The sequence below is a fragment of the Centruroides sculpturatus genome, unplaced genomic scaffold (assembly GCF_000671375.1).
Source record: "Centruroides sculpturatus isolate CEXI.00-Female unplaced genomic scaffold, Cexi_2.0 scaffold1181, whole genome shotgun sequence".
In the NCBI taxonomy this organism is placed as follows: Eukaryota; Metazoa; Arthropoda; class Arachnida; order Scorpiones; family Buthidae; genus Centruroides; species Centruroides sculpturatus.
In genome coordinates, this window is record NW_019385707.1 from 212,922 (window position 1) to 239,882 (window position 26,961).

The following is a 26,961-nucleotide window of genomic DNA, read 5'->3' on the forward strand; positions in this document are numbered from 1 at the left end:
TATAGGTGCTCTCGGACTAGCAACATTTTTCGCAAGAATAGATGATCCAGATGCAATCAAATTTCTAATCTTTTCTCCCAATTGCTTAATCGGCCAAATAGTCGGCTCATTTAAATTAAAATGCCTACTAATATCAGCTATCTGATCTTGATTTTTAATTTGATCCAAAATTTCTATCTTTGTTTGAAGAGTTATAAATTTCCTTTTTAACGATGGTTCTTTCTTTTCATTCAGCATTGTTATGGCTAAAATTTTTTCAATCAGTTTTGTGGATAGTAAAAATCGCAAAAAGTAACTTCCCTTCACTATGTTGTTAAAAATATACACCCAATAGAAGTTTATAATGTATTTTGGACCATTTTTACAGTCCCCACTTATTGAAAGAGCATAAATGATGGAAAATTTAGTGATATATTTGAGTGTTTATAACTGATGCACATCTGTCTAGAAACCAGTCTTTCCCTGAAACTTTCAAGGGAATAAACAACACACCAACAGAGACAAACAGCTGTTTTCAAGGACATTTAGTTCTGTATGCCGAACTGTGGCTCTATCACATGATCTGTTGCAATTTTTCTGTTATGTGAAAGATAGTTTCTTTCTAAATACTATAAACCACGTTGTAAGAAAGTTTCCGCATTTTTCCAACCGCATTGAAACAAAAACGTGTTGTAAAGGTACCACATTGTAGGAGGCCTATCTGTATCTATAAAAATGTTTATGTTTTTATTTAACACCGGTAAACTGAGTTTGTTGACTTACTAGATTATAGTGGGGCACACTTTAGTAATATTGTGATAACAGGAAATTCAACACTTTTAAATTCAATTTTTTGGACTTCATGCAATTAAAAGTTTTCTATTTTGTGTTTCCACATTATTTTTTATGCAGTACTTTTCTGAAATTGAGAACATGGCTTAAATTTTTTTTAGGTTACGAGGAACTATCATATTTAAGGCATACTACACTATTGTCTTAAATCTATATATATATATATATAAAACCCATTGAACGAATATCTGTCCGCGTAACAGTATGACAAAAACGGGCACTAGAGGTGCCCTAGTGATGATTTTAAATTAACAATAAATTATTTTTATTTGTAATAGGAATTTATTATTTATACCATGGAATGGTATAAATAATTATTATATGCCTTGCCTTATTATATGCCTCAATTAACCTTGCGCCTCACATTTACAACATTCCATGACTCAGTGAACATCGTGCATTGACTCACAGCAAATTTGTTGAAAAAATGGCAGATACATTTAAAATTGAGGTTTACAAGCAAAGGTAAATAAACAAATTAAACTATTTTAAAGTATTTATAGAATGTTTAATAGTTAAAAATATAGATCTGTATGATGCGATTCAGACGGTAAAATTTACCCTCTAAATGAAGGGGTAGCGACCACCCTCTGTGCAAACAATAAATGTCTAATGAACCATGCATCTACGTGCGACCCTTCCCGAAATATAGCCCCCCAAAAATTATTCTACGGATCATGTGACTGCCTGTTTGCCACAATTTACCCTGCAAATGAGGGTGTGGCGACCCCCAAATGCACATTAATTATTTTTTGCACGGTAGGCTCCCTTTTGACCACAGTGTCATGTGATCGGAAATGACATAGGCGAATTTTCAGGGGCTTATATCTCGCGAAGGGTTGTGAGTAGGGGTATGGTTCCTTTGACTTTATTGTTCGCACAGGGGGCTACAGTTTGGGGGGTTGCCAACCCTTCATTTGGAGGGTAAATCTTACCATTGGGACTTTAACAGAGCTGTAGAGCATATTGATAGGAACAAAAAAGTCAAAGGAACCATGCCTCATGGAAATTTGTAAAGAATGCCCACTAGGGGGCATCCCGAGCTACTAGTATATAATAAAAATTTGAATAATGAAAAAATGAGGATAAAGTTTCTAATAGATCAATATTTTCTAATATCAATTTTAATACAATTTATAAAAACAACAGATTAGTCACAAAAAAATAAAAAAATATATAAAAATTATATAATTTAAATTTACTCTTGAAAGAGATGGTTGATGTGCAACACGTTTTTTTCCTAATATGACTATTTCTTCATCTTTCACTTTAGATTCTTCTATTTGACGAATCTATTAAAAAGAATAACAACAACTTACAATTAACATATTTCAAATAATATAAAACTACAGTAGAATACTTTCCCCATCATTTTAATCATATAAAGTAGCGGTGTCCAACCCGCAGCCTGTAGCAAGTTCCAATGTGTCCTAATAAATGTGTAAACAAAACCAACAAATATTTTTATTTATTTCAGTGGCATAAACTCAAAAAAGAAGTTTCACAAAGCCATAAACCTTTATACATATTTCATTTTTGAGTGAAAAGGAAATATTTTCAAATACTTGGAGATGTGTGAATGAGGAAGGAATACTAAATAAAGCTGGAGTTGTGACTCAAAGGATTATAGATCCAAATTTGGGGAAAGGAGAGAAAAGCAAAAAGATAAAAAGTAGTGAGAAAGTTTAAATAGACCTGTTATGCAAATATTGACCCTTAATTTTCCACCCTCCTCACTTCTTTATCTTTTGTCCTTTCCCAGCATTTGGGTCTATAATTCTTTGAGTCCCAACTCCAGCTTTATTTAGTATTCCTTCCAGCATTGCAAGATTTGACAAATTTTTGCCAAATTTGTCAAATCCTGCCAAAATCTTGACAAAATCTTTGTGCTAAATTTGGCTACCCGCACGTTTGGCGTAAAAAATATCATTTGATGCATTGGATACTTTTTGGGCTACATATTATTCATAAATATATTAGTTGAATAAAAATGCACTTTAAAATGATGTTTTGTTGATTTTATAAATTAGAGACCAAAATAAAATAAATATTTGTGTTTTCAAATAAAGTTTTGTTTCTCCCCTTTATAATATATGAATTTATCTATTTCTAAGTAAAAAATTGAATGTTTCTGTAGAAGTAATTTTTTAAAATATCCTTTCTCGTAATAAAGTTTTAACACTTATTACTATAATCTAGACATGTTAATCCTTAAATATATTTGTATATTTAAGGATTGGGCCACAAGTATATGTAATATACTTGTGGCCCAATCCAAAACTCTATGACTTCTTCCAATGTGGCCTAGAGAAACAAAAAGGTTGGACACCCCTGATATAAAGTAAAAAAAGTAATATACACTATATCATTATCATCTCACTCAAACATCTCTTCATTGTTTTTATCAGGTCATCAAGGATAAAATTTGTGGAAAGAAAAGGCAAAGTTGGTTGATAACTTACAAATATAAGGAATTATTTTATTCATCAAAATATGCACCCATATTGTCTATACACTTTTGCCATTTAAGCAGCAGGTTATTCAGGCTGGTGGTATAAAACCCTGGTGGACAAGTCAATGAATTCCTGGAAGGCCAGTTTTAAAACATTGTCGAAATTAAATTGTTTTCCTATTAAGTTGTCCATAATGCGGAAGAAGTGGTAGTCAGTGGGGTATGTAGGTAGTCTGGTGAGTATGGATGATGATGATGAAGTTCCAACTCCAATTCCTGTAGTTTTGCCACAGTCATTTGTGCAGTGTGTGGTCTAATGTTATCGTGCAATAAGACAGGAGTCGATTTGTTGACCAATCTAAGCTGTTTTGCTTTAAGTTTTTGCATCATTTTGTCCAGTTGGTTGCAGTATATTTTTGCTGTGATCAATGAGTCAGGTTTCATAAAATCATAATAGATCACACCTATGCTAGACCACCAAACACTCACCATCAGCTTATTTTGATGAACATTGCACTTTGGAGTGTGTTTTGGTGATTCATCCTTGTCCAACCACTGTGCTGAATGTTTGCGATTTTCATATTGGATCAATTTCTCGTCACAAGTGACAATTCAATTCAAAAATGGATCAGATTTGTGACGAGAAAGCAACATCAAGCAAGCTTTCAAACACTTTTGTTTCCGTTTTTCATTCAGTTCATTTATCCAACTTTTTCACTTTACTGATTTGAGCTAATTGAGTTAATAAGTTAATATTGTTTGTTTGCTAACACCAAACTTCAACGATAATTCATAGGCACTCTGAGATAGGCAATATTATTACCTACAAATTTCATCCTTGATGACCTAATATATCAACATTTTTATTCTGTTACAAGATAAACAATGAAATAGATTATTTACATTACTTTGAGTTTTTACTATAAATTCATTCTGAAACTTTTCATATTTAATGAACAGTGGTACCTCATACTTCAAACAATTCTAACTTTGAATGTTCCAGAGTTCAAATGCTAAATTTGAGAGAAATTCAATCCAGAGTTCAAATGATGCTTCTACGTCTGAACCACATGTACAGTGAAAAAATGCATTCACTGCATAAATGAAATCTGTCATGCATCTAAGTCTTCTCTCATTCCCAACCTGAAAGCATCTCTTGCATTATACTTGTATGTTTTCAGTACCTTTCCAATTTATTTTTGTTGTATATCATTATATATACAAACCCCAACTTATTAACATGGCATCCAAGTAGTGTGTGGAAGCAATAAAGCCTAAGAGGAAGGTATTACTGGCTGAGATTTAAAAAAAAACTTATTGCAAAGCATGAAAGTGGGATGTGTGGTGGATCTGGCAACCATGTTTAAGAAACAAACTGACAGCAGGCAACCAGTAAATGCAATGTTCAATATTATACAGTATTTATGTATTTTATTTATTGTTTTCATGTTTTAATTTATTAATACAAAACTAAAATTAAGTTAGCAATATTTGCCACATATAATCAGTCACTTTTATAACCACTTAAAAGGGATGTTTGGATAAATAAACCAAAATGTTGTGAACATTGGATTCAAAGGACATAACATTTCGGTTTATTAATCTAAAAAGCACCTTTCAAATGGTTATAAAAGTTTTAATTTATTATTTAGGGCATTTTATTGTATTACTTTTAGATATTGAGGTCAAGGAAATGGGCCATCTTGTCATCCAGCTGGTCTAACTTTAGCTTAAGTCCAAAAGAGTTGTTGTTCACTATCTGCAGTATGGCATTTAGATCCGGCTTGGATTTCCAAATGATAAGAATATCATCGACATAGCGTGTGTAAAAAATGATTTCTGCATTGAAGGACTGTAACACTTGGCTATCTAATTTTCTAACAATTAATTCACAGAGGTCTCCAGAGAGGGGGCTACTACCCATTGGAACTCCCCTTTCTTGTAGAAAGATTTGCTGGTTGAAGGTGAAGAATGAGGTGTAGCACATTAGATGGGCAAGCTCACCTGCAAGCTCATGCAGACCCTTCTCAATAGGTAGGGTTGGAGAACCACAGTTGCAAACAAACGAAAGGATACAGAGCCTCAAAAGCCAGAACAAAAATAAAAGCCACACCAGTCAAAACAATAGGCAACAAATCACTAAAGAACACAAGAGCGCTCAAAAGGATCAAAAAATAATCACACAAATAGACTTTAAAGAGACAAATCAGACCAATAAATGAAAAACCAACATCTCCAACCCTACCTATTGAGAAGGGTCTGCATGAGCTTGCAGGTGAGCTTGCCCATCTAATGTGCTACACCTCATTCTTCACCTTCAACCAGCAAATCTTTCTACAAGAAAGGGGAGTTCCAATGGGTAGTAGCCCCCTCTCTGGAGACCTCTGTGAATTAATTGTTAGAAAATTAGATAGCCAAGTGTTACAGTCCTTCAATACAGAAATCATTCTTTATACACGCTATGTCGATGATATTCTTATCATTTGGAAATCCAAGCTGGATCTAAATGCCATACTGCAGATAGTGAACAACAACTCTTTTGGACTTAAGCTAAAGTTAGACCAGCAGGATGACAAGATGGCCCATTTCCTTGACCTCAATATCTTCTTGAATCATGGCTGCATAACCACAAATGTATTACTTTTATCTTAAATAGCAAGCAACTATGCATAATTTAAGTTTAATTGAAGTGAGTATCATTTAAGATCTCGAAATGGATTATGGTAATTCCCTTTCTATTATTTCTAATAAGGAAAGCTATTTCGACTTCAAACAATTCAGAGTTCAAATGGCCCTAGAATGAATAAATTCAAAGTATGAGGCCCCTGTAACTTAAAATTCATATTTTGTTTCCTAAAAATATATATATATATTTTTTATAATATTTGTTTTAATAGTGTAACTTTAATAGTTTATTATCAAATAATTTAAACTTATCTTTAATATTAATTATTTAAATTACATAAAATAAATTAATGTATATTTTACTTTATTTAAATTAGCTTCTTCCGATAGAGGATCTTTTTTTTCATTCTCTTCATTAAATATCTTCCAGCATTCTTCATATGTATCATGTTCATCTAAATCACTATCAAGATCTATTGCAACATCAGAGATATCAAAATTAGTATTAGAAAAATTACAGCTGTCAACTTCATTTTCATTTTCCTTTTTATCAGTCTTAGACGTATCTTTTGACTTAGATTTTTTATGAGATGATTCAATTTTTTCACTACTTTTTGACTTTCCTGCATGTTTCGAGGATTTACTTTCTTCTAATTTCTTCTTTGAATTTTTCTCACCTTTTATTTCTTTTCCTTTGTTTTCAGATTTGGAAGCTTTGCTATTTTCTTTTGCTTCCTTTCCTTTACTTTCAGCTTCAGATTTAGAAATTTTAGTGTTTCCTTCTGTTATTTTCTTTGAATTTTTCTCAGTTTTTATTTCTTTTATTTTTGTATCATCTGATACGTCATTACTTGATATACTTACAGACCTATCTCTCCTTGGACTTTTATGATTTGAAACATCTTTTCTAGTTTTTGAGTCTTCAGCATGTTTTTTATTGCTAGATTTTGCAACTGAATTCACTTCAGTGTCCTTCAAAAATGAATGAGATTTAGTTTTTTCTTTATGCTTTGCTTCTGTGACAGGAAGTTTTTGTGCTTTATCAGTTTTTAATTTAACCGTTTTCTCGACATGTTTATCAGATTTCTTTTCTTTATTCAATTTACTATCAGAATGATTTTTCTTCTGCAGAGACTCATCAGTTTCTGATTTTTTCTTTATTAATGTTTTAGATTTAATATCAGTTTCATCATGTCTTTCCGTTTTATGTTTTACTTTATTGAGATTATGACTTTTTTCATTATGTATTTTGCTGTTGTTTATAATTTTGTCACTCTTGTCAATACTTAATTTATTAGACAAAATTATATCTGTTTTATTTTTTGAATTATTAATAATTTCTTCACATTTTTTACTTTCTAACAATATTTTATCTACTAAACTGAACTCATTTATTGCTTTATTTACAGGAGATTTTTCTTCTGTTTGACTATTTAACGTATTATTAGTTTGTATATCTGATACCAATAATTTATTTTGTATATCAACTGATTTATTGCTCTCACTTATATTTGGTATATCATCTTTCTCACCATCGCTATCATTAGCACTAAACTCTGCCGTTATATCTTGATCATCATCACTTTCAGAAAATTTGCAAATTTCTTTTTGTATATCTACTTCTTTATTTTCACTTAAATTAACTTTTTTTGGTATGTAACCATCATCTTCCTCAGAAGATTCTTTACCACTTATTATATATTTAGCTTCAGAAATTTTATATTCACTATGTTTTTTTCTTTTTACAGGTTGCACTGGCGTTGAAAAATTATTTACTGGATCATACTGTTTTTGCAATTTCTTCAATTTTGAAATAGGTGTGGGATGATACTGAGGAATAGAAGAGCTCTTTGAAATCTTTGGTTCAACATGGGATACAGATCTAGATGTAGGAACAGATGACTTTGGAGTTGGAATATAAATAACCGGAGCAACACTTTCATATTGCTTGCTACTTAATGCACTGGTAGCCTCAAGTACAGCTTTATTTCGTTCTACGTCACGCTCTGCTTGTTTAATAGCATTATCCACCATTTCAAGTATATCTGGCTCTCTTCCATCTTCTCTAGCATTTCGAATAAGGGATTCATCAATTAACGTATTAAATGTTGATTTTCCAAATGTCTCTAAAAATATATTAAAGAGTTAATTAAAATTTATGATATTAAGAAATTGACTTCTTATTATATTTTATATTATTAACCACTACATTAATTTAAGGTTTCTCAAAATAATAATAAATATTTTAAATTTATCTTTCAATAAATATATACTACATCATCATCATCATTATGTATACATTGTATAGACAAAATTTATAATCAAAATAGTAACTTCAGGATATTTGGATTAAAATGAATATTCAACTTCACCTTTCTCCTTAAACTGGAATCAACATCAAACTATAAACAAAGGACTAAATACATTTGACTTCACTCATCTCTCTTTGGAATCATTTACACTTTGAAGACGTTTTAAACATGAGAGAACATTCAAATGCGAATTCAAACGGTAGGACACAGACCAGTGATGGCAAACTAACCTGTGCAATGATTACAAAGTACTTGCATTATATGTTCAGAAAGTGTCCTTTTATAAATCATAAAAACAAATATTTGATAAATTTCAAAACTTTGCATGTGTAGTCTAAAAGCAGAGTTCTAAAGCTGTCATAGAAAGTCTTAAAACTAATTATGAACTCTTATCAAATAAATAACAAATTTCCCATTTAATAAAATATTTGTTTCCATTATAACCAGATCACAAATTTTCACTGGCATCTGCCTGTCTGTCCCTCCCTACTTAACTCCTTAATCTCGAGAACTAAGATGAATGTCAAGACCAGATAAGGAAAGCTTAGGGCAAAAGGCACTAATTAACTATACGAACCACTAGTCTGAAGCCTGAATTTACATGATTTCAATTCAAAAATTCTCCAGAACATAGATAGATGAACTAGTATGACTATTGTTATCAGGAAAAGTGTGATGTACAGGGGCAACATACTATCAATATTAAAATCCAGAGCATGTATTTTAAATTAAATAAATTAAACATATGATTTAAAATTGCAGTCTGGCATTGTGACAATATCACAATAATTTTGTTGATTTTTTTTCTTTTCACTGATGTAGAGTTTATTGTTATTTTTTTTAATTATTCATATTAAATAGTTAATCAATGATTTGGAAATCAACACTATCCAGAACCTGTCACCAGTGTGTTTTGTGAATGATACAGTTTATCACTAACGTTTTCAAACTGTTAAATAGTTCCTCAGATGAAATATATTGAATAATCACTGGAACACATCAAAATACAAAATAGAATGTGAATACTCAAATTAAATTGAACGAAAGTTTGACAAAATTCGTTACGATGAGCATTGCATTATGTGAGTGGATGGTGGTAATTAAAGGTTAGCATCCATAAGGGCCTGCCAGGCAACAGATAAGGAGGAGCTAAATTTATCTGTTGCCTGGCAGGCCTTTATGGATGCTAACCTTTAATTACCACCATCCACTCACATAATGCAATGCTCATCGTAACAAATTTTGTCAAGCTTTTGTTCAATTTAATTTGAATATTCACATTCTATTTTGTATTTTGATGTGTTCCAGTGATTATTCAGTATATTTCACCTGAGGAACTATTTAACAGTTTGAAAACGTTAGTGATAAACTGTATCATTCACAAAACATACTGGTGACAGGTTCTGGATAGAGTATTGATTTCCATACCTGGTGTTGATGTGTTGTTGATCTTCATGTTTAATGATTTGGAATTACTAAATTTTGAATTCAATGACGTAGACTCTGAAAATAGACAAGTTCTTACTCCTTTGTTTTTCAGTTTGGTATTATTGACTTCAGTTTAAGTAGAAAGGAAAGTGTGAGGTTTTGATATTATAAAGTTAATTGATATGATGAAAATACATTAGGTGTTGCAATTTAAAATCTGAATAATAAACAGAATTAATCAAAAGATTCTTCCCAACAAAACAAATTTCTTTTTGTTGATAGTAGTAGTAACTTAGAATTACAGCTAAATTTAACAATAGAAATATCATGATTTAATTTACAGTATCTCTCATAGAAAATAAGCCATTATTAACATTGCAACAGTAAACTAAGAATAAAAACATATGTTTGGTGTTGTTATTTAATATTAGACATGTAAATCAGTGATAAACAACCTATGGCCTGCACAAAGCCTAATACACTAGGACTTTGAAAATAAATTTAATTTTCTTGTTTTCTGTCTCAAGTCATTATGCAACTCTAAGCTGATATTTGCAACAAAGAACATTCAAACTAAACTCAGAAATTAAAAAGATAAAGATAAACTTTATAATTCTAATTTGCATATCTTTAGCATATATTATTTTAGTACCTAGTATCCTAGTACATGCAGCATGCTGGAAGCATACAAAGTCCATTTGCAGCCCACATCCAGACAAGGTCTTTTGTCACCATTGTAAATCACCAGAAAGAAATGTCTAATTCTGTCAAATATTTCAGTTACACAGTTTCCTCATTATAAACTATAAAATAAAAAAAATTATTTGCCATGTAATTGCCACATATCTAAGCTATGAAGTAACTAGCATTATTATTAGTGATGCCATGAATAGTGATTTTGCCGAATACAATATTCAGCTACACTCTCAGCCGAAGTGCTGAATAATGATTGGTTTACCGGTATACCGGTAAATTTACCAGTAATTAATTTTCATACCGGTATTTTGGTTAAAAATCCTTTTAATTAACCCGATATTTATTTTCCTAAAATTTCCATGGGTATTTTCTGTGGGAAGCAGATTTCTTTTTTGTCTCCATACTATAGCAAGAAAACAGTGCAGATGGTGATGGGTCATTCCATTTGTAAGGTTAACGTAAGACTTTGCCACCCATTTGTTAAAAAATTTTGTGATGATTCATTGATTCCCAATGCAACCATTTCCATTTTTTCCTCTGACTGCCATTGATGGCCCAATATTCCACTCTCTTACTCATTTGTTTTGGTCATTCATTTTGTCATTCCATTTGTTAGGCTTAACATGGAGGAAAATTCAACGCAAAGTAGGTTAATAGCAATATACTAATATACTAATTACATGGGATATAATAATATACTACACTAATAATGGATTTTTTCATACTTTTTGGTTATCCGACTTTTCAATTATCCAACCAACCCCAGTCCCCAATTGAGTCGGATAATCGATGCTCTACTGTATTATATTAGTTACAATGGAACTCTTATACAGTGAACAGGCAAAGGACTAATAGTTTTTGTTCATTGTATCCAAAGTTCACTATAACCATGTATCAAAAGAACAATTAAAATGCATTGAAAGATGCAATAATAAACTCAATATTTAGTAGAACTGCATTTATGAAGCACTTTTATTGACCATTATGACTAATTTTGTACAAAGGCCATTTTTAAATAAGGTCTGTGTTTTAATAAGAAAAATACTGTAAATACTATTAAAATATATTTTTTCCCATATTCTACATAGTTTTTTCTACTTTTCTACATAATTTCCATTTATGTTCATATATTTCTCGTACCACTCAACAATTTTTTTAATTCTGACTTCAAAGAAATCTGCTGCCTGTCAAAAAACCGAATCCATGACTGCAGTTTTCACTTTGTTGTCATTGAATCGTTGACCACCAAAAAACACCTTTATGTATCGAAACAAGTGAAAATTACTGGATGCAAGATCTGGACTGTAAGGTGAATGATCCGGTTGTTTCCATCCAAAAGAACTGATTAGACCTTGTGTTTATGCAGAAACATGTTGCCTTGCATTGTCATGGAGCATCATCACACTGGAAGACAGTAAACCACACTACTTATTTTATATGGCACACCAGAATTTTCTCAAGGTCACACAATATGCATCAGAATTGATTGTTATGCCTCTCAGCATAAAATCCACTAACAAAATCCCTTTCCAGTCCCAAAAGACAGTTGCCATATTTTTTGTGCTGAAATTGTCTGGCTTTCACTTTGGTTGGTGAAGATGTATGTCATCATTCCATTGACTGTTGCTTGGACTCGGGAGTCATGTGAGACACCCAAGTCTCATCTCCTGTAACAATGTGGTCCAACAATTCATCTCCTTCCTGATTGTATCGAGTCAAAAATGATAAAGCACTGCCCAATATTTTTGTTTTGTGATCATCAGAAAGCAGTCTTGGAACCCACCAAAAACACAATTTTCGATAATTTAGTTTCTCCAAAACAATAGTATACAAAACTGATCTGAAACCTGTGGAAATTCAATTGATAACATTGAAATTGTGAATCATCGGTCCTCTCAAATTTTGTTATCCACATCATGAATCAAATCTTCAGAAATCAGAGAAGGTCGGCCTGGATATGGCTGCTCATCATGCACATTAACCCACCCATCCTTGAACATTCTCGCCCACTTTCGAACTTTATTGTCACTCATAGCATCATCACCGTAAACTTCATAAATCTGATGGTGAATTTCTGCTACTGCCAAGATTCTGCACTCAAGAATAGAATAACAGATCATATCTCACAGTCAGTGGGTAATTCATTATAAACTTCTACAGCTCAGCACACAGACAGATGATACGGCTGCAAATGGCATCTAAACACATGCCAAGCTTGCTCGGAACAAATGTGCATGCATACTGCCACAATCACACATCATTCTCACTCTCATTCACAAACATACCTTATTTAAAAAATAGCCCTTGTATAACTTTGAAAAAATTTCTAATTGACTTTTGTTTGTAATTATTTATAAGATTTTCATTTAGTACTTTCTCCAATTGACAAACATTGTTTAAGAATATATCTGCATCTTATTGTTTTTGAAGTTTGGCAAGTCTCCACATTCATATTATTTCCAGTGCCTTCTTGGCCTCTTTGGTACTCGGAATAGGAACAATTGCTTCACACTCACTTTCTTTTTATTCCTCCTCTTCATCATCATCCACTTTTTCTTCATTTGTAAGGACTCCTTCTTTACCAAGATCATTATCAAAACTGCAAATGTGATTCATTGGTTATGTTAATGTCAGTAACTAATATAGTACTCTACTTTTTAATAAACAACAAATGTTTACTGGGAAAAGGAGCAGCACATGGTTTACCAGGTGTTTTGGAGTTCACTGGAGGCAGTTCACTGCAAACAAGGTCTCTCAAATAGAGGTTCAGAATAATTTAGTTCCATGTAACTGAGTTTCCATTATAACCATGTTCACTATACCCCAGGGGTTGCCAAAGTGGTTAATTTTTTTGCTTGTAACACAAACTTTTTGGTGGGGATCAATGTGAGGTTTCGAAAATTTGTAGGGAGTCGATGATCAAAAAAGGGAGACTCCGGCTATAGCCAAAGAAAAATGCACTAAAGACATAGTGGATTTGCTAGGACTTGACTGTTTGTTTCAATAAAACCAAAGTTACATTATATCAGAGTTCCAAGGAAAATTTAAATGTAAAATATTATTGATAGTCACTTTCAAATAATCTACTTTAAGTTGAATTCTTTACATTCATTTTTTGTTATTTAACAGTAAAAGAAAATTATATAATTTAGAATAAATATTGAAAATTATCTGACTTCCTTAACACATTGACTGCCAACTACGAGATAACTCGTAGTTTGTTTACTTGCCATATTTGTGCAGCTATGATGAAATTCATAGTATATCAGTGTAAATATGAATAGACTAGCTGTTACCCGCGACTTCGCCTGCGGAGGTTTTGCAAGCAAACCCCATTTATATTCAGTATTTCAACAACCATGGTAATTGTTACATAACATCTACTGCCGAGAATGATGAAAATTGCTGAGAATCAAACAAACTATTTTGAATTTGATCAATTTTCTGCAACTTTTACAATCGTTCTATAATTTAAAAAGGTTCGAACATTCGGTTAAAAAATCGAAATATATAAAAATATTTATAACAATGTCTGAAATGTTATCAATTTAATACACCTAATTACTTAATAAAGACTAAACGTAGTTGAAAACAAAAAATCGCATCTAAAATAGTACAGTAGAAGCCATTCTTCCGGTTAAGCTTAATCCTCTCCCTCTCCCCCCGCGGGAGAATTTAGAAAAATCCCTTCTTAGTGTCCATTCTCATGGCATACCCTACTAAAACGCATACAATACGAATACGAAATAACAAATTCGAATTTAAAACGGTTCGAACATTTTTAAAATCGAAATGGATAAAAATATTTATAACAATGTCTGAAATGTTATTAATTTAATACACCTAAGTACTCGATGAAAACTATATTCTCTCCCTCACCCCCCGCGGGGAAATTTCTAAAAATCCCTTCTTAGTGTACATTCTCATGGCATACCCTACTACAACGCAGATAAAAACAAAAAATCGCATCTAAAATAGCGCAGTAGAAGCCGTTCTTCCGGTTAAGCCTTAATGCTCTCCCTCACCCCCCGCGGGGAAATTTCAAAAAATCCCTTCTTAGTATGCATTCTCATGGCATACCCTACTACAACACAGATAAAAACAAAAAAATCGCATCTAAAATAGTACAGTGGAAGCCGTTTTTCCGGTTAAGACTTAATGCTCTTCCTCACCCCCCGCGGGGGACTTTCTAAAAATCTCTTCTTAGTGTGCATTGCCATGGCATTCACTACTAAAACGCAGATAAAAACAAAAAATCGCATCTAAAATAGCGCAGTAGAAGCCGTTCTTCCGGTTAAGACTTAATCCTCTCCCTCTCCCCCTGCGGGGGAATTTCGAAAAATCCCTTCTTAGTGTGCGTTTTCATGACGTACCCTAACTGTGTACCAAATTTCACCTCTTTAGGTTCAGCGGTTTGCTATGGGCGATGATGAATCTGTGAATGAGTCAGTCAGTCAGGACAAGCAATTTTATATATATAGATAGCCTCAGAGGCTAGAACAAAATAAATCAAGGTTGACTTGTATGAACGGAACCTTTATTAATAAATGAACAGAAAGTATAAACATAAAAAAATTATTCAAAATTAAAAGAATATTTTTATTGTTTGTGATAATTTTTAAAACAATCTTCTATGCAAAGGGCTGGCTTCTCTGGACAGATTGGACAGAAATAATGCATTTCTTGATATTTTTTAGCTTTGGTACAAATTCAACATGGCTTTATCAGATGTTTTTTTTTCAGTAGGTGGGATACTCTGTAAATAATGAAGCTCTTGCAATCTAATTTTTTTTAAACTGGTTGAATCTCTTCTACAATCAATGCTTTAATGAATGCTTCTCTAAACTTTATAAGTTTTATTTTAGAAGTTGCTTTTTGAAAAAGTTTATGCTCATTGTGTGTATATATATATATATATATCTATAATATGTAATGCAACCTTTTTGGGCCATCTAATAGTCATTTTAGATTTGTGTAGTACGACAGCATTTGATCTGAACGGTTAATGCCAGACATTCCTTGATTGTAATCTTGAATTATATTCGGTTTCATCAAATGTTTTCCATTGCGACTGAATACCTCTACAATTTCAACAATGTGTATGTTTGAAATGGTAAGGACTTCTCGTTTGTCTTTCCATTTACATACAGTAACAGGACTATTTTGCTGCCAAATAAACTCCCCCCTTTTTCAGTTTTCAATTTTCCACATCTCTGGGATTCCCCTTTCGGTTATTTCATAGAGTTCCACACACACAAGTTTTCCATGTAATCAGTAATTTCATAACAGCAACAGAATTATAAAAATTATCCATGTATACTATATATCCCTTATTGAGATAGTCCTCAAATAAGTGTAAGACAACATCACTAGTGTGACCTAAATTACTGTCAATTCCCTCAGATTTTCCATTGTAAATTGTTATTTTCATAACAACACCATCGGATTCACACAGTTCATATAGTTTGACACCATACTTGTGTTTTTTATTTTTTATGTACTGGCGAAAATGCAATCTTTCATGCCACAACATCATTCATTCATCGATACACATATTTTTATCTGGCACACAGTTTTGGCACATATTAGTATTGAAATAATTTAGTATATGTTGTACCTTATATAATCTGTCAAAAGATGGTATTGAGCTATCAACTAAGTGAAAATAATGCAGTAACAATTGGAATTTATTTTGACTCACACATAATTGCCAAAACATTATATTATACAGTTTGTTTGTACTCCAGTAATGTTCTATTGAAGAAAAAGTTTCTGCAGTGCTGACGTCTTTCCACTGTGATACCATTTTAGATGTTTTTATTTCTTTATGTTTTGCAATTTCTTGCACAGCTTACAAATTTGTTTGTTCGACCAGTAATACAAGATACCCTTCAAAAAAAAAAAAAAGTCCATCAGTGTTTGCACTAAGATTTGTCGTATCCAATTTCAAACCAATATTTTCTTGGAAAATAAATAGTTCAGGATTCTGTTGATTTTCTCTTCACAAATTATCATTTGGATTTGATGTGATTGTGTGAAATCCAAAATTTTTTTACCGATTTTTCTGATTAATGTCCCGTATTTTCCTAAGAACCCAACTAAATTTTCCCTTGAACCTAAAATAAAATCTAACTTAAAAAAGGGAAAAATTCCAATCTCCCCTTTTGTTCAAAGTAAACATCCGTCCACTTCAAAAATAATCCCACATTCCAACTCCAAAGTTGACAGTCAGCATGGTCCCGGGGACAACTTTGACCCATCCGCATACCTTTTACCTCACAACAATTAGTCACATGACCATTCTCCCACGACGAAACTATAAAAGCCACTTGCTCCCCCCTCTCAGGGGAGTCGTTCATCCACCATCACTTAAATACTGTGTCCTATTCTTATATATTGTATCCTACGAATATTGTGTTCTACGTATAATATTAATTTCCTCATGAGAACTACACTATCTGGCCAAAAGTATCCAGACACCCAGTGGTATGGACTCGGAGAGTCCTGAGGCATATATTAATATGATGTTGGTCCTCTTTTTGCATCGATGACAGCCTGCACACGTCTGGAGAGACTTTCCATTAGTTTTTGATAGGTGGCCATCGGAACTGACTTCCAAGCGTCCATCACAGCTGAAGTGAGTGCTGGCAGTGAGGATGGTCGATGTGGCTGGCTACGTAATCTGCGTCCTAATTCATCCCAAAGGTGTTCTATGGGATTTAGATCAGGGCTCTGAGAAGGCCAGTCCAGTTTTTGAACACCCATTTCGTCAACCATGCCTGCGTAAGTCTTGATGTGTGAATGGAGCAGTTATCCTGCTGGAAGAGAAATGGGCCTTCCCCAAAATATTGCAAAAGAGTTGGGAGAGCAGCATTGTCCAGAATGTCCACATACATCTTAGAGTTCATGTTTCCAACCATAGAAACTAAGGGGCCCAGGCCAAACCGTGAAAAACACCCCCACAACATGACGTTGTCAGCACCAAACTTTGCAGTCGACACAATGCAGTCACATAAGAAATGCTCGCTAGGCATCCACCAAACTCAGATACCTCCATTGGACTGCCAGATTGTAAAGTGAGATTCATCACTCCAAAGAACACTTTTCCACATGTCCACAGTCCAATGATGGTGAGCTTTGCACCATTGCAATTAACGCTTCACATTCTGGAGAGTGATGTTCGGCTTGTGAGCAGCTGCACAACCATGGAATCCCAGGTTTTTTAACTCTTGATGAACAGTCCTGATGCTAACACTAATGCCTGATGACCTTTGGAACTCTTGAGTGATTTCAACCAACGAGGACATGTGATTTTATTTCACTACCCTTTTCAGAGTTCTACGGCTGCATTCACTAATTTTGTTCAGCCTGCCACATCATTTTTTTCCAATTTCACTGCCTTGACGTTTTCACTTCACAATTACATCACCCACAGTGGATTTTGGCTTCTGTAAAATGTCCAAAATTTCACGAAATGATTTCCCACAATGGTGGCATCCCACTATAATGCCATGATCAAAGTCACTAAGCTCCTTTGACTTACTCATTGTCTCACAAATGCATAAATATGACCTGACAAACCACTACCAACACTTTTATACCTTTCGGTTACACATCAAAGACTATCACCTACCAGATCCACTTCTTTAGGAGGGTGTCCAGATACTTTTGGCCAGATAGTGTATCAACATAAAGAGGTATGGAACAAATTTTTGCAAACTCTCTCTCGGCTCTCTGCATTTTAGGGACCCAGAATTTCCCCTCAATAATAGTTATTGTATTGTCTATGTAGATAGCCAATAAATCGTTGTTTCCTTATTAAATTGGTGTCCTCTTTTACTTGTATATCGCCTGTCACCTTACTGATGGCACTCCTCCCTCCTACACTTGACCAGACCAGAAAAAATTTTAGTCCCGTTCCCTCGGGATAAACAAAAAATTTAAGCCATCTTGACAGTGAGCAGGTTTAATGAACTTTCGCCGGAAAGGGAGACCTCCAACCTCCCCTGCGATTCACAATAGCTTGAGAAGATCGTGATTGCCTTCAGGTTCAAGAATAGTCTCATCTTAAGGTTCGGAGATGAGTTCTTCATCACTGTCCTCACTTGAATCTTCAGAAGAATCTACATAATCACTATTGTCGTTACCATCCTTACCAAAAATCTTGTCAGATTCTAAATCACTTAGATTAGTGTGGTAATCAAGTTGTTTTCCAGTCAGTGGTCTTTTCTTATCCATATTGGGGTATTTATAATTTGATTATAAAAATAATTATTAAACAACACACTTAAGAAAGACGTAAATGTGATGCGCTTGATTCTATATCTGATTTATTACTAATTAATTTAGATGCATATCTCTGACTCAGCTGTAGCTAAGCAACAGGTCAAATCATGTCTGTGCACAAATAAACTTGTAGTTTGGCTTTAGCGAAGAGCTTTCTGTTACATAAGCCAACTACGATATAATTTGCAAGATCTTTTTATTTAAAAAAAACACATTCTAAAGGTTTTTTGATGATTACTATGTACTATAATTAGAGGTTTTAATAATATAGTATAATTAAATTAAGTTGGCTTTTTACACTGGAATCTTGAAAAGTACCATGGCAGTCAACATGTTAATTAAACTAACAAGTAAGTAAATTTTATTATAAAAATTTAAAACTAATAATTTTCATTTCCTCAATATCAAAGGAAAATTATAAAATGACCTGTAACAACTCATACATTTTTTTATATATATATTATACTTCAGAAAAAACATACCTAATCTGTTTTCATTAAACCATTACATTTTCTAATACATCTACTTTAAAAATAAATTAATTTGTAAATTTCTAATTACACTTGCATAACAACAATTAATGAATTCTTTTTTTAATTTGTGTTATTTGACTATCTATAAATATCAATGTACTATAGTAGATATTTTATATTAAAGTAGTAATTTTAAGCAACATCATTTAGAATTAACATAAAATATTCATCATAATTTCATTTGTTCTTAGCCATATTATATATAAACAAATTTGTAAACAAGTTTTTATGTGAGAAATTGTTCCATAATTCTATTATTATTTTAAATTCTTATAAAGTAATATTTTACACACATTCAACTTAAAAATGTTCTATTTGTTCTATTAATCAGAATAGCATCTAAAAATTATATTTCGTGTCATTACTGATTTTAGAAAATTCTTTCAGTGGTATTTCAGATTGTAAAGCCATTTCTTTCAATATAGAATTTTGTATATGATATTAATCATTACAGTTAAAATCAAAATTAATGCATGAATATTATGCATTTATTCCATGTCACAATAACTGGGTTAACTCAGTGTTAACTAAACAAAATAAATCAAATGTTTGAGAATATCACAAAAAAAATAATATGAAAACAATCAGAAGTTTTTTGGACAGGTTACTCATTGTTTACAATGATAAAAATATAATACAATAATAATACAGTAGAGCGTCGATTTTCCGAATCAATTGGGGACTGGGGTTGTCTGGATAACTGATACTTCAGATAACTGATTTACGTATGAAAAAATAGTTTAATGTATCCGATGTCAAAATTTTTCTCCGTTGCGTGTTGCTTTGCATTGAATTTTCATCGATGTTAAGCCTAACAAAGACTATTGTATCGTTAAAAATTATTTTTTTATTTTGTACAAACAAAATAAATATATTGAAAAATATAAAAATAATAAAAAATTATACTTCAGAAGTTAATTTAGTATCAAAAACGTAAAATATTTGAGTAGCCCAAGACATAGCCAAAGATTGCAGCACCACACTACTGGCAAAAATTTAAATTTGCCAACTGGAATTCTTTTGGATAATTGATGTTTCGGATAATTGACTTTCGGATAAACGATGCTCTACTGTATTACTAAAAGTTTTAAAACAACTGGTCCCAATTTGGATACAGACTATCATGGGATGACTGATGTAAATTGACATTTGGCCTGCAACAATGTGTATTTTGTAATTTTTAGTTTGAACATAACTGAACANAATCTTTGGCTATGTCTTGGGCTACTCAAATATTTTACGTTTTTGATACTAAATTAACTTCTGAAGTATAATTTTTTATTGGTTTTATATTTTTCAATATATTTATTTTGTTTGTACAAAATAAAAAAAATAATTTTTAACGATACAATAGTCTTTGTTAGGCTTAACATCGACAAAAATTCAACGTGAAGCGACATGCAACGGAGAAAAATGTCAAGATGGGATAAATTAATATATTTTTTCGTGCATAATCGGTTATCTGAAACATCGATCTTCCGAACAACCCGAGTCCCCAATTGGTTCGGATAATTGACACTCTACTGTAATTAATTTGTATATATAAAGAAATTATAATGATAAAATGATGTAATGCAGTGGTTCTCAACCTTTTTTGTTGATGTACCCCATTAGCCCACTAGTTGTTTCTCAAGTACCCCTTATATTTTTGTATGTAAATTTTATAATTACTGCATTAGATGTATATAGCCCTTATAACTGAGCACCATAAAAGAACTCTAACTAACTATAACTAAAAGTGAATTACTTATTTTACGTAAATAATAATAAATTTGATCAGGTACATACATTTATTTATTATTATTTGACAAGTATATTATATAAAATCACAGAAGTCATTTCAATACATGCATAAATTACATTTCCAAAAAAATAAATAATTATAATTAACAATAAAGAAAAGTTAAATTATTCTACAATAATTTCTAACAAAATTTAATGGGATATTTGTTGCGATAAATCTTCAGCAATTTTTTCAAAATTTGGTTCCCACATTGTTAGAGATTATACTGTAATTGTATACTGACATCGAAAGTAATGGCTACGAATTTATAATGTGCAGAACAATACATGAATCTTTCAATTTTTGTAACAAATGTGTACGTCTAAATTTGCTAAATATCAAGTAATGTGCACATGCAGTGACACACGTTGCATGGTGGGAATGCGATCCCAGTCTCATTATTCCTAATACAAGTAGTCCAGTAAAAACACAAAAAGCCCCAATCTTATCGATCAATTATAGAATAGAAAAAAAATTTTTTCTATTCTAAAATTAATGCTTGGTTAAACCGTAATTTTACTAGACTACAGGTTCACTGGGCACTAATGGCACAAATAGACAGGCAAATCGAGTGGATAAACAAGTTGTTTAGACTGTTAAAAGGGAAAATCAGTGTTCACACTGAGATATTTTAAAGTAAGTTTTTGTTGTTTCTTGTGTTAATAATTTACAGCAAATTGAAATATGCCATTTTATAATGAAAGTTAGATGTACCCCTTAGATTTACACTTGTACCTCCAGTTGAGAACCACTGATGTAATGTATATAGGGAATTCGATCCCGGTCCTTATTTCTAATCCCGGGATTTCGGGATTATACTTAGTCAATCCCGGGATCATTTCGGTATTGAGGGTTAATAAAAAATAAGAAAATCTTATAGAAATCAACATATTTTACAGTATACACCTAGCTAATTTAATCACTCTAACTAATCAAACTCAGAGTCAGACTAACCAGACTTAAAATCACTCAGTCTTCATGTTAAATTTATTCTTTTTTAAGCATCACTGAGATCTCTTTAAACTCACATAAATTGAAAAAACCTTTATGTAACAAACTATGCAAATAAACGTTGAAAATTAACAAAAATCTCTCTTAACATCGACTAAATAGACTACTTTCATATAGCAACCTAGTAAGTAGGTAGTAAGATAAGTTTCTTAGCAAAAAGTATTTAAAAATAATATTAATCAGTCACATTTTTCTTAAATATAAAGAAAACTAATCTAATAGGAACATTCTAATTTGAATTGCGAAAATATGATCTGAGAAATAACAACGCATCCTGTGTCTCATCACCAAGTCTGCTTCTCAATTTGTTGCACATATATGCAGCTGCTGAGAAAACGCGTTTAGGTTTGATGGAAGTTGGAGGAATCGTTAGTAAATACTTATAAGCCCGTTCTAGTTATAGCTTCGAGGACACGGGGAGGTTGGAAGAAAACAGTCCGGTCGACACAGATCGGGATTGTAGGAGTAAAGGCTACAATCCCGATTGTTTCGATCATTGTAAGCATGCCTTTCTAAAAATAAACACGTTAATTTTGTAAATTCGGTCTCTGTGTGAGTCTCTCAGCATCCAGCAAACCACTACTCCCAAACGTAAAAAGACTTTCTCGCATCATCCTGACAGATCACGGGCAAGGCGGGGGTCGTAACCTTTTCACCTAAGGTCGACCCCCCTAAGCGAGAGGCGTCGGGTCTATATTAACCACACTGGCAAAACAAGATGGCTGACACATTGACAGGTAAAACGCACTGAGTAGTGCTCTCGACTGCGCCAGAAAATCGATTGGCGCCCGCGAAAATTCAAAAATACAAAAATGAAGTATATTACCAAGTAACCCAGTGAGAACTGCTTGCCTATCATTTTAGTTGAAAATACAAGAAGTTTTATTCCAAGCAAGCATCGCAAGCCCGCTAGGTTAATTTCTGCTGCTTGCTTGGAATAAAATTTCTTGTATTTTATATTAAAATGATAGGCAAGCAATTCTGTTAAAAGCACTGGCACTGAACTTTTCGCTTCATGCAGTTTATTTTGCAACTTTTTTAAAATGATGTCAATCCCGAAAATCTCGAGATTAGGAAAACTTAATCCCAAAAATTTTGGGACTGAAAAGTGGTCGAGATCCCGGGATCAAATCCTCTAAATGTATAGTACCTACTGTGTTATAGCATTTAAAATAACTTTTTATCCAAAATTAAATAAAAAGTTCTTTTAAACACTAAGACCACGAGTACATTACATCATAACTATTTTGGCATGAGGTACTGTACATGAAGTGATATTATACAGTAGAGCATCATTTATCCAAAAGTCAGTTATCCGAAAGAATTTCAGTTGGCAAATTTAAATTTTCGCTAGTGCTGTGGCGCTGCAATTTTTGGTTATGTCTTGGGCTACTCCAACATTCTTTTTGTTGGTGTGTGTGTTTCAGCTGGCAGCACTGGCACTTTTGTGTAGTGTTTTTCTGAGGACTCTGTGTCGTGCTGAATCAAACATTTTTGATATTAGATTAACTTCTAAAGTATAATTTTTTTTGCTTTTATATTTTTCAATAAATTTATTTTGTTTGTAAAAAATAAAGAAATAATTTTTAATGATACGATATTCACAATTATTATTTTAAAAAGTTTACGTTAGGCTTAACATCGATGAAAATTCAACGCAAANAACTTCTAAAGTATAATTTTTTTTGCTTTTATATTTTTCAATAAATTTATTTTGTTTGTAAAAAATAAAGAAATAATTTTTAATGATACGATATTCACAATTATTATTTTAAAAAGTTTACGTTAGGCTTAACATCGATGAAAATTCAACGCAAAGCGACATGCAACGGAGAAAAATTCCAACATAGGATAAATTAATATATTTTTCATACATAATCGGTTATCCGAACAACCCCAGTTCCCAATTGATTCGGATAAATGATGCTCTACTGCATTTACAACAAAGTTGTTATTATTCATTTCTCAATATCTCAAGTAAAATTTAATGTAAAAGTTTCAAAGAAAATAAATTCTCTCTCTGCTTTAACATATAAAATCTCTCAAAAATCTATAATAAAGGAAGCAGATGTATTGTTTCATATTTAATAATAAATTTAGATTCAGATAAAAAATAAAATACATGAAAATTTTTCATAACAAAAACTAACAACCAAATTTCTAAAAATCATAGAAATTTAAATTAAATTTATAAAATAAGGTAAATAAAAATGACAAATTTAATAATCTGTTGAAATTAATTACAAACAATTAATTGCTATAGCATAAATAGCAGTAATAATAATTATTGTAAACAGTATAAATTTACAAATAAATGTCAAAATCCAATTCATTAGTATAAAGCCATACCAACTGCAATAGGGACTTTTCTTCCAGAATATTCTAAAAATTATTTAATTAAATTATAATTATTAAATTTAATACAAGATGACACCTAATGCCTCACAAAAGCAAAATTAATTAGTAATTGAAATTATAATTGCTGAAAAATAGCCCAATCTTATAAAGCAGTTGGTTTGGCTTTACAGTATAAATGTGAAAATAAGTCAACCAGATCTTGACATTTATGTTGGTTTAATAAAAATTATATATATAGTATCATAGATGTTTTATAACTCTTGACACCATCTTTGTAAATAAGTAAATTATTGCTAAGTAATTTCAGGAAGCCTTTAACTTTTAATTAATAAAAGTTAGCTTCTTAAATTATTAGAGATTCATCTAGTTTTTTATGTATTTTTGAAATGCTATCTTCTAAACTAGGAATCTCAAACTCAAATGCAGCAAAAGACCAGTCAAATGAATATATGGTGGTGCCTCGTATAACATACTTAATCCATTCCAGATGCACGTCTGTTAAGTGAAAAGTCCATTATACGAAACGCATTTTCCCATAGAAATGCATGTTAAAACATAATTTGTTCCGCAGCATAAAATAACCATACTGTACCATAAAAAAAAATGAAAATGGAGCAGTCACCAATTATGCCGGGTAGTCAGATGTTGTGAGGAGAAGGTGGAAGAACACTTTCTTCACGCATTCATACAGATACAGACTTTTTACACATTGCAGCAGGTTTCTTTTTATTGTTTTTTAATCGGAGTCAGATTCAGGAGAGGCTACCAGAGCTTGCAGGGTCAACTCCTCTTGTTCCATCCTTTGTTTTTTGGCAGCTTGCTTCTTGAAAAACATGTCCAAGGTGGTCTGTTTCTCTCTCTTCTTCAACACCTCTCGAAAATGACGGACAGGGGTGTCATTGTAGAGATCATTGATCCTGTTAGCCTCAGCTCTGTTTGGATAATGAGTGTTGGTAAACTCATGAACCTCTCCCCATTTGACAAGGAAGTTTTTGTTAACTTTCACTCCTTCTGATGATTTCTTGCTTTGTTTCAAGTGAAATCACCTTTCTGTTTTTTTAGAAGCCATGATTTGCACATAAATAAATGTAAATACCCTGCACTGAGGTGATGTACATAATAAACAAGGGAGCAAGCTGAATCCCAACGGGAGCTCTGTACTTCAGATATACTAATAATATATTCTAATAATGCTAATATATTATAAAAATAGCAGATTGTCATTGGCAACAGCAAAAGAGTGGAAGCATTATTCGCACTTGTTTGCAGAAAGCCCATTGTTCACAGCCAGTCCATTGCTTGAGTCACGTAATGGCCAAACAGAAAATCTGTTGTTTGCAGCTTCCATAATTCGAGGCATACGTTATACAAGGCACCACTGTATATCAGATTGGGCCATATTCAATATTATTCAGTAAACAAAAACATATTGTAATTAAAAAAAGGCTGTAACAAAAGCTATTTTGTTGCCAGGCCTTTACAATTTATGTAAACAGAAGTGTGAATTTTTTCGGTTTTAATCCCTACAAGATATTAGAAACATTGATTTTTAGAAAATAAATTATCAATGAGCAGGCCAGAAATATGAAGCCTTAATGAGCAATACTGGCCCACAGGCCACCAGTTTGTGACCCTTGTTCGAAACTGTACATCAGTAAAAATCACATTTTTTGGTAGCTGCCATAGGATGCAGAATATAAGGTTGAATGATATGCATAGGTCTATTTCTGTTTTAACAATTTTCTGTGGGGAATACATCTGTGTGAAATTATAGTACAGTCAAACCTTGGTTTTCGAATAGCTTGATTTCAAACAAATCGGTTCATAAACAGAATTTTGAACTCATAATTGCACCCGTTGCCATATGATAACTTGGTTGCTGAACAAGCTACTTGGCAAGAGCCAGCCAAAGATTAGATAGACAAAGATGATCAACTCCCTATACTTCCTACATTAAAGAAATAAGATGGCCTGACCAATCAATGACAGGGCTACCAATTCAGAAGTTAGTGACACCAAGATTGCCTCACATCATTAGACGTCATGACATAAAACTTCAATGATGTTGCCATTTAAATTATATTTCAATGCACATTCAGGAAAGATGCTAATTCCATTTTTTGGTACTTGTTGCAGTTGAATTTAAATCAAATTAATTAATAAAAACTGCATTAACTGACATTCACATAATATAAATGGCATACAAGAACTCTTGTTTAATGGTGCTTAAGTCAAATTAAATAACAAAAAATATATTTAATAATTTTATTATGTTTCATTTTACACAACTGGCATTCAGTATTATATTTAACAGTATTTGTTACATTTTATGCAAGAACTTTTAATCAACATCATTTAGAAAGGTAACAAATACAGCTAAAACAAACAAAAAACAAAAAAGATTTTATCTTGCCGGTCACGAACAGATTAATCCATTTTATATTGTTTCTTATGGGGAAATTTGTTTCAGTTTTAGAACAACTTTTAGGAACAAATTATATCCAAAAACTGAGGTTTGACTTTATTCCCATTTTCTATGCACAAAAATTTTTAAATCAGAATAATATTTTAAAAAGTTAAAAATTAAATAATATTAAATTTATAATTTCTTAACTCCAGAAATTATACTGTTTATTATTTGACACG

General features: G+C 32.1%; 1 protein-coding gene across 4 annotated transcripts in view; it reads right to left on the reverse strand.

The window, feature by feature from the left end:
• LOC111641375 (RNA exonuclease 1 homolog) overlaps positions 1-26,961 on the reverse strand; it is a 62,420-nt gene that overhangs the window by 32,186 nt on the left and 3,273 nt on the right. For 3 of the 4 annotated variants that reach the window (XR_002759396.1, XM_023387530.1, XM_023387532.1), the window contains exons 2-3: positions 6,272-8,034; positions 2,034-2,123 (exon numbers count right to left, since the gene is read on the reverse strand). Coding sequence is in view for 3 of the 4 variants with exons in the window: in XM_023387530.1 (XP_023243298.1) it covers positions 2,034-2,123; positions 6,272-8,034 (1,853 nt within the window). In the remaining variant the exon portion in view is untranslated. Of the gene's footprint in view, positions 1-2,033; positions 2,124-6,271; positions 8,035-10,300; positions 10,452-26,961 lie in introns of all 4 variants that reach the window. The other variant, XM_023387531.1, reaches the window with a different exon arrangement.